The 10666-nt window shown below is 20.6% G+C and overlaps 1 protein-coding gene across 1 annotated transcript; it reads left to right on the top strand.

Moving 5' to 3' along the window:
* Positions 1-1356: 1356 nt before the first annotated feature.
* On the top strand, positions 1357-6234 carry LOC102674279. The gene is made up of 8 exons (XM_006622803.2): positions 1357-1552; positions 2551-2670; positions 2747-2864; positions 3155-3416; positions 4341-4461; positions 5721-5866; positions 5937-6069; positions 6134-6234. Exons 1-8 carry the CDS (start codon positions 1412-1414, stop codon positions 6182-6184), a joined length of 1092 nt encoding a protein of 363 aa, XP_006622866.1. The 5' UTR covers positions 1357-1411; the 3' UTR covers positions 6185-6234.
* Positions 6235-10666: the final 4432 nt, after the last annotated feature.

The following is a 10666-nucleotide window of genomic DNA, read 5'->3' as shown; positions in this document are numbered from 1 at the left end:
TATTCCCTCATATTTTCTTAGATTCCTATAATAATACATTTGCATAATAGTAATTTTTAAATAATGGCAAATTTTACATAAATTTTTACAAGTATATTTTATTATATTATTATTACAAGTATATATTTTTAAATTAATTGATATTCGTGAAATAATCGGCATTAAAACCAAACTTATATGCGTATGAAACTTTGGTAAAATTAATATTCACAACAATAATTTTAATATTAATTTCATTTCTTGGTTAAAATGATGCTATTATTGTTTCGCAATAAGTGTTTTCGAGATTATTAATTCCAAATTTGAATCTAAAAATCACAATTTTTCTCTATATGATTCTTTTACATAATATGTTAAATATGTTAAAAAAAGTATTTATAGAATTCCAAAAATTTTTTCAAAAAATTCAGAAAATTAAATATTTTTTTAAATATAGTGATCAGAAATAAATTTTTTTTAAATTTTTGATGTTTCTATTTAAAATTTTTATTTTATATAACAGACTATTACTTATAATTCATACTCTCAATTGATTTTATGATATTCATTTTGTAATCATTTGTAATATTTTATAAATTTATACATGTTTTCTATCATATTTATAATAAAATTCCTGATAAAATTGCATTGAATTTCATATTCAAAATATTTCGGATATACTTCATGTTTCATTATTCTATATAAATTAGATTTGCATATAATTTCGTTCAAAATCAAATTAAAAATAACATACTCGTTCAAGTATTAATAACTACAAAAGAGTTTAAAATGATAATTATTTATATAATATAAATACAGCGTTCAGTATCTAAAAATCAGTATCTACTTTAAACAATAATTAATAACTATTATAATACATTAATATCTTTCATATAAAATCACTTATATATTACCATTCAATTCAAACGCATTCTTCTTTATTCGTCTTTTCCAATTTCTTTTTGTTACTCCCATTGAATGAAATAACGATATGAAGTATTCGTAGAATAAAATAGAAATAAAATAAAGTAACGATATAAGTAAGAAAGAAGTTTTCTTGTAAGGTAACTGGAAGATTATTCATTATAACAAATTTTCATTCTCTCACTTGGAACAGAAGGGGAAAAGATTAAAAAAAAAAAATAAAAGAATATAAAAAACGATAGTAAAAATTAATAATAACAAGAAACATGAAAACTATAATTTTATCGAAAATCAATATCTATTATGGAAAATCTCCTTGTAGAATGTATGCATAAAACCGATCGATTGTAATTTACTGAAATTGCTACACATTATACTATTATTATTGTAAAAAAAATAACACTATGAAAATATGAGAGAGAAAAATAATAGCGTAAATAATATATTAAGCCGAGGTATAATCGAATGATTCTTCAAGTTCTATATGAGTTGATATCTGACTAGAAAAATGGACGTATTCGACAAATATTATCATAGTTATCGTACTGTATTGAAAATCGTAGGATTATGGCCGTATGATAACTCAATTTATGTGTGGATTCAGAGATTATTGCTATTGACATTATTTCTTGGCAATGTAATATTTCAGGTGACGAAAATTATAATTTTTCTTTGTATAATTTATTGTATTTTTATTTAAATAGTTTAAATAGGATATTGTCTATTTATTACAACATATTAATGTTCTTTTCCGTAAATTAATAGTATTTATTGTATTATGTTGTATTATATATATGTATTATATACATGAAATAATAATATATTAACATATTAATATTTTATGATTAATATACGGATAATAATATTTTATTATTAATATACGGATAATAATATTTTATGATTAATATACGATATATTAATATACGGATTAATGTGATACGAATGTATAAAAACATATTTCGCACACTGTTTAAAAGTTAATATATTTTAAATCATAGAGTCAAAGTTAATATATGTACATGACATAATTTTTATTATTTTATTATATATTTTATAAAAATTTAATTTTTAAGTAAAAAAAGTGAATATTGTAAGTAGATTTTAGAATTTCTCCATCAACATATATATATCTATCTTTAACAAAAAAAAATATTTTTAACAAAAAAAAAAGGATTAAAAATTAAAATGTCATTTTACATTTTTCACATATTTTCATATGTAAAATAATCTTCTTTTATAAATTCTATCTGATTTAATCAAAGGGCTATTTCACTTTGGAAAATTAAATTTGAAATATTTGTCTAAAAAATTTCCAAATCTAATTTTTTCAAAAGAAAATCTCAAATGACGAAAATTTATTTATTATATTTTTTCGTTCAATCTGTTTATGTATGCTATTTGATTAAATTTTCTATACATATAATATATAAAAGATATATATAAAAGAACATAAATCAATATCTATCAAATTTTTATCTTCATATTTATATTTCTTACTTCTACTTATGATTTTATTTTTGTTTTACTATAACATTATACAAATGATGATAATGATAAGAGCACGATTAAAATATTAGATTATCATTAAAAAAATTATAAATTTTTTAAGCATTATTCATTAATTAATAAATAGATATATATTTTTAGATTGTGTCACTTTTAAGATCTGAAATTACGTTACGAAATTGTATTTTAATATTATCTATAACCTGTCCGCTTATAATAATTTCGTTACGATATATAAGTTTTATAATATTTTTTCCTATGGTAAGTAAGTAAAAATTAAATTATTTTAAACTTTTTAATGAAAAAATATATTTACCTCTTATTTTATTTGGTATAGATAAAATATTTATTTCATCATATGCGTATGGAGGAAAATATAGTACAAGATTCAATAGAAATACGAATACGAAAAAAATGCCTCAATGATTCCTGTCATATGATTGATATTTTTCTCTGTAAGAAATGTGTAATTTCTTTGGCGATATTAATTTACATTATCTTTGCAACATTTAAATATTTACAAATATTTGTATATATTCATTAATAATATTGTATATCTATTATTTTTATCTATTATATAATTATAATATAATTATAATATTTATAATATTTTTATACATTATTTTATAAAGATTATAAACATTTCTAAAGATTTTTTTTTTATAATAAGAAAGATTTTTCAATGAAAATTATATCAATATTCGAGTTTAAATGTCAATTATTCAATGATCTTTCCAAAATTTAGGGATGATTTATGCAACTATTGCATTGTGCAATATATTGTTATTGTATCCTATAATATTGGATTTTATAATGCCTTTGAACGAATCTCGTACACATATCGCTCATTATATTACTATATTTTCTAATAATAGAATCATATATGTTGATACTCTATGCTTGAATTATATGTTTCTTATGATATTTGTAATATTATCTGTAACATGTACGGAATCGATACTTGGACTTTATAGTTATCATATAGGCGTGTTGTTTAAAATTATTAGGTAAGTAAAGATATCATATTCATCTCATAATACTTATTATGTAATAAATATTAATAATTACTGTATTTACAACATTTCTTACAATATGAATTAACATTCATAAGATTATAATTAGCAAGATCGCATAATATTCGTAAATTTAATATTATTTGAAATGTTATATTTTCCTTATTCCTTACATATAATATTAATATAGGATGTATTATACTTTAGATAATATATATTAATATATATAAATTTATATATATTATAATGTATTAATATATAATATATTAATAATATATTAATATATTAAATGTTAATATATATATTCTAGAAATCGACTCAATAAATCTTGATTGGAAACTCTTAAATGATTTTAAGTAATTTTTTTTTGCATAAATTTTTATATCAATTTTATTATTTATTAGATATTAACTAAACATGTGATTGGCCACAATTTTTCGATAATAATTTATTAACAAATGAAAATGAAAATTTTCAGAAGGAAAAAATTGCTTGAAATCTTTCACATATTACCATTTAAGACTTATCACTATTAAAATCATATTGATCAATTTTTGGGATTTCGATATTTTTAACATGTATATACATAAATATAGTTACAAAATTTTTACTTATTTATAAAGATTTAATAACGTATATTTAAAAATTGTTTAAAATGTCCTTCACTATTTTCTTCACGATTTCGAGAAATTCAAAAACATCTTCAAAAATTTTTGTTATATATTATAAAAAAGTAAATTAGTTCATTTAACTTTTCAAAAAAAACTCATTACTATAACTTTTAAAAAAATTATTGTATTTTAAAGAATGCATTAATTTTTTCGACAAAGCGTAGAATATGAACAAAATAAATTTTAATAATATATTATAAAATTCTTACTTAAACGATATTTATTTACGAATGTCTCATATTTTTAGCCATCGAATACAAAAGATTATTATATATTTAACTGTAGTCAATCTCTCGTCAAAACAAATGGACTCGAAACTCAGAGAGCTTTATCGCGTGATAGATATTCATAACCAAGCTATCCAGTTGGTAAATTAGAATATGATTATATTATAAATTGATTTCAACAGATACTTATGTTAATATTTTATTTGCAAATTTCATATGGCTATAAAAGACTTATTAATGTCATAATAAATAATTCAGGAAAACAGTTTATGATATCTACTCTTCTAACTGTGATTTCAGTGACTATAACTCTACATCGTGTAAGTATCTTTTCTTTATTGCACAATAATAATAAATGAATTCGCATATGTCAGGATTCTCACTATACCGAGTGTTTTATTTTAATTTGTTACACAATTAATTTCTTGAATTACATATTATACAAAATAATATTTTATACTTTGAAAGTAGATAATTTTGATAACTCTTCGATTTGGCTAAGTGAAAGTTTTTTCTAGTTTTTTCTCAAATCCTTCATTTTGTGTTTTTTTAAAATAAAATTATATGTTTTTATTTAATGAGAATCGTAGTCTATTTCAAAATGAATTTATTGTCCTAATTATTTTTGAACATCATTCAAAATTATTCATTACATTATTCGACATTTATTATCATTAATTTGTAAAAATTATTCTTATTATTCTATATTTTAACAGTTTTGTAAATCGATATAATTATTTATTCTATTTTTAAATAACATTTTTTTTTTCAAAAATATCACAATTAATTTGGGAGACATCTCTTATTTCATATAATGGATGATTCATGATTCTGAAAACCTTTTCATTCATATAATTTTAATGAAAAATTTAAATGCTATGGAATAACTTCGATAAAATATATACATCGATAAATCATATTATTCATCATGTTAATGATATTATTTCAATGAGGAACATTTTCCAACTATCGATAAAATTTTAATAATTATATGATTTTGAATGACTTTTATAGATCATAATTGACAATGAATTTGAGTATTGAAGATTACAATCTTAGCAAAATATAGTTTAATTTAAGAAAAGAAAAATTATCGTCAAACTTCAAAAACAACAGTTTGTAAATATATTTGATGCTTGATCATTAGACGATTTCTTGAAATACAAGTTTTATATGTTTTTTTTTTAAATAATGCATAATTTAGAAAATAATAGTGCGAATAGAAATTAAAAAGACATTATATATAGGCAATCTTGCATAAAACTTTCTTGAATTTTTTTTAATTTTGTGAAACACACTAAGAGATGCTGCGAATTTATAATAAATAAATACATCAATAAATGTAATCAATTTAAATGAGTATATCTTATTAAATATATTTATTTTTAATTATTTCACAGCTAAAAAATGCAATTATAAATACTAAGGATCATTTAGAAATTTTAATTTGTCTCATCTTATTTGTCAAGCAATTGATGATTATGCTTTTATGTAACCATAGTGGTCAAATACTTATAGACAACAGTGAAGAATTATTTGATGAATTGTAAGTTTGAATTTTTTATTCATGAAATTAATTGCATTAACAGTAAAAAAAAATATCATTCATTGAATAGATATTTTTCTATATGGTATTTTGTACCGTTAAAGGTACAAAAGATTTTATTATTGATTATGACACGAAGTTCAACAGCATGTATGTTTCACATCTTAGGTGTATTCACTCCATGTTATGCAGGATTTACAACGGTAATTTAATTATGAACATTATCATCATTTTGATTCAAAATTAATAAAAATTGTTTCATTTCAGATGTTAAGTACTTCTTTCTCATATTTTACTTTGATGTACTCGCTACAATAGAATTGATAGTATCATGTTAAATTTTAGTATTAAAATTAATCTATACTTCATTTTGTTTTTTCTTTTATTTGTTTTTCTTGTTAATATTTGCTCAATCAAAAATTCTATAAATTCTTCCTCCAATTATTAATAATTTTTATTATTTATTATTAATCATTTCGATACTGCTATAATTAATTTAGAATAATTATTATTTTGCATATTTATTTTTTAATTGTGAAAGAAAATAATCATTTCAATTTTGATATCGTGCTTATTGTTTAATTCTAATATATTAATAATATAGTAAAAATCCTATCCAAAAACAAATACGAACAAATATGATAACAAGGAGGAAATTATTATGAGGTAATAAATACCCAACTTTTTGAATTCCTATTCCGTCATATTTTCTTAGGTTCCTATAATAATACATTTGCATAATAATAATTTTTAAATAATAGTAAATTTTATATAAATTTTTACAGATTAAATTAATATTTCGCGAAATAAATCAGAATTAAAATCAAATCTATAATGCGTATAAAACTTCGGTAAAATTGATATTTACAACGATAATTTTAATATTAATTTCATTCTTTAACTAGCATTTTTTGTTTTGGCCTATCTTATTAAATACATTATTTAATTCGAAGAAAAAGACCAAAATTATTCTTCTAAATGTTAAAATTAAAGGTTTAATTTTTGTATTTTTGTAATTTTGATATGTAATATAACTATGGAATATATTTATGTTTAAAAAGGAAAAATTCTATTACTTTTAATTATGTAAATTAAATTCTGATTTATTATTCAAGGTTTATTTTTTCAGCTTACTATTTTTAATAATTTAGCAATAATTTACAGGTACAATTCTCTAACGTTTTTCAAATTCTCAATCTCAGAGATATAAGAGTAATGGCCATTTCATAAATCACACTTGTGCACTTAATATTTTGCGATGGACTATCATGGAAGCAATGATCTTGATTCTCACGCACTGCGTCACTACTTCACGAAGGCTCATCCTTCGAAACCGCTCTCCAACGCGATTATTAGTTCGTCTGATCCCCTCTTAGCTCGCACGAAAATAATGATTAGAGGAAAAACCAAGACCTGTGACAGTCTCCTAGATCATATCAAATAGATTAGAATAAAATAGAACACAGATCAAATAGAATTCAACAACAATACAATTCGATACAAAAGTAAATCACCATTCGTTCATTCAAATTGTTAAAATCGAAAGCTAAACAATTTTGGATATTGTACAAATGTGGTGTTTAAACTGATGTTACTGCTCAAAGGACTATCTATTATCGTAGGATTGTCCAATCGTTTATATTATGAGCTTTGAAAGAAGAAAATAATAAAATATTGAGTGAACGAATAGTGTACTTTAATTGTTTGCGGTTAACTATAATGATTATAATTGTATTTTGATGCAAACTATGTATCGTCGCTAAATTATATTTGATTTGTATTCTATTTCTATTCTAACTAATCTAATTTATTGCCAGTTTTGATTTTTCCTTCAATCATTACTTTTCGAAAATGCACACTGAGAGAGAATTAAAGAGACCAATTGTCATGTTGGAAGGATGTTTCGAAGGATAGACATTTTTGCAACGTATAGAAGATCATCTTTATGCTCGTACTCGCAAGGCGTGTTATTTGGCCGTGTAAAATGGCCGTTACAGTAATATTTCTGTTTAAATTGATCCGGAAAGCGTTAAGAAACCATATCCGCTCATAAATTATCGTTAACTTATTGAAGATCTAGCTATTGAAAATAAATAATGGATTGATTAAAAAATAATATCGGTTTTTATGGATTTAAAAGTTATAAAAAGTTACAATGATAATATGTTGTTTTACAATAGATGATTATCAATTCAAATTCTAAGAAAACCAACCATTCAAAAACCAATATTTTTCTCTGCATGATTCTTTTTTATGTAATATATTGAAGAGTTTTTAAAGAATTTCAAAAAGTTCTTTCTCAAAAAATTAAGAAAATTAAAAAAATTTTTTCAACTATTTAATGATTAGAAATGAATTTTTAAAATATTTTTTTTTCTTATATTTCTATTTTATATATGTTTGATAGTTTATATTACAAAAATAATGTCAAAAATTTATTTTGGTTTTTTGCGTCTTTTGTGCCAATCTCTTCCTTGAAATATTGAACAAATAATTAAAAATATTAAAAAACAATAAATACTATTTCTTTTAACTCTTAAATGTAATTACTTTTTATTATTTATTTGAACTTATTAAGCTTTTAAAAATTTTATAAATTTTTTTTCAAATTATCCTACAAATTTATTTATTTCTTATTATAAATTTATGTTCATAATTATAAAATTATATAATTGTTGCTTATTCATATTCTCAATTAAATTTAGAATATTTATTTTGCAGTCAGTCTTCAGTTCTAATAATAAAGATTATATATATATATATGTTTTCTATCATATATTTCAATAAAATTATATTAGATTTTATTAAAATATTTCATGTCACATTATATAAATTACAATAATATATAAATTCATTCAAAATCAAATTAAATATAAAATTAATTTCAAGTATTAATAATTGTGTTTTACGAAGATAATAATTATTTGGAATAATAATTATTTTTAAAACATAACTATAATATATATATATAAATTAATTATAAATAAAAATAACTAGTCTAAATTAATTACGTAAATATTTCTCTTGCATATTACCATTCGAACAGAACACATGCTTTTTTATTCATATTTTCCAATTTCTCCTTGTTACTACCATTAAATGAAATAACAATATGAAATATTCATAATTGAATGAAGTAACAATACATATAAGAAAGAAGTTCTCTTGTAGAGTAACCGAAATATACTATTCATCGTAATAAATTTTCATTCTCTCAATACTTGGAACAGAAGGAAAAAAAAATAAAGAAAAGAAAAGAATGTAGTACTATAAAAAACGACATTAAAGATTAATAATACAAACAAGAAATTTGAAAACTATAATTTTCTCGAAATCAATATCTGTTATGGAAAATCTCTTTGCAGAATGTATGCATAAAATCGATTGATTGTAATTTATTACAATTGCTACACATTATATTATTATTATTGTAAAAAAATAACACTATAAAAAAACAAGAGAAAAGAATATTTGTATAAATAATATATTAAGCCGAGGTATAATCGAATGATTGTTCGAGTTCTACATGACAGTCGATATCTGTCTAGAAAGATGGACGTATTCGACAAACACTATCATAGCTATCGTACTGTATTGAAAATCGTAGGATTATGGCCATATAATAACTCAATTTATGTTTGGATTCAGAGATTATTGTTATTAACATTCTATCTTGGCAATGCAATATTTCAGGTGACGAAAATTATAATTTTACTTTACGTAATTTATTATATTATATATATGTTATATTATCATTTTACTCAAATGATTTATAAGATGATTATTGTCTATATATTACAACATTAAAATATTTTTTTTCTTGAAATAATAATATGCATTTCTTATATGAAATAATAATGTATTGATACAATGTATTATGATTTTAAGTTTTTAATATAAATATATATACACATAATAAGATAATAGAAATGTATAAAAACATATTTGCATTATATTTAAAAGTTATTACTTAAAATTAACTTAAAATTTAATTTTAAAGTTAACACAGTTAATACAATTAATATATATATGGCATAATTTTATTTCATTTAAAAATTAATTTCCAAAAAAAATGAATTCTAGAAATCATCGATTATAGAATTGTTTTTTATCAACATACATATATATATTTACCATTTAAAAAAAGGACTTAAAATTTAATTCTACATTTTTTAGATATTTTCATATATAGAAGATTCTTCTTTTATAATTTTTTTTATATCTAATTGAAGGTTGAGCAATTAGTTTTCAAAAAACGAAACGAAAAAATTTTATTTTAATTTTTATTTTTTATTCTCTCATATATGCTATTCAGCTAGATTTTATATACATAATAATATATAAAAAAAACATACTAAAACCAATATCTACATTTTTATCTTTACATCTACATCTTGCTTCTATTTTTGATTATATTTTTATTTTATAATAAACTGCATATTACATATATTTTAGAACATCGATTAAATGATAATAATGATAATATATTTAAAAACGCGATTGAAATACTATAAATATATAATCATCATAAAATCTAATATTTTAATTGTATTCTAATAAATTTTTAGATTGTGTTACTTTTAAGATCTAAAATTACGGTACAAAACTGTATTTTAATATTGTCTACAACTTGTCCACTTATAATAATTTCGTTACGATATATAAGCTTTATAATATTTTTTCCTATGGTGAGTAAAAATTAAAATTATTCTAGATATTTCATGCAATAATATTTTTACATATTATTTTTCTTTTTTTTTTTTTTTGACATAGATAAAACTTCTATTTCATCATATGCGT

This window comes from Apis dorsata, unplaced genomic scaffold (assembly GCF_000469605.1).
Source record: "Apis dorsata unplaced genomic scaffold, Apis dorsata 1.3 scaffold_758, whole genome shotgun sequence".
NCBI classification, from domain to species: Eukaryota; Metazoa; Arthropoda; class Insecta; order Hymenoptera; family Apidae; genus Apis; species Apis dorsata.
This window is presented reverse-complemented; position numbering and strand designations above follow the sequence as displayed.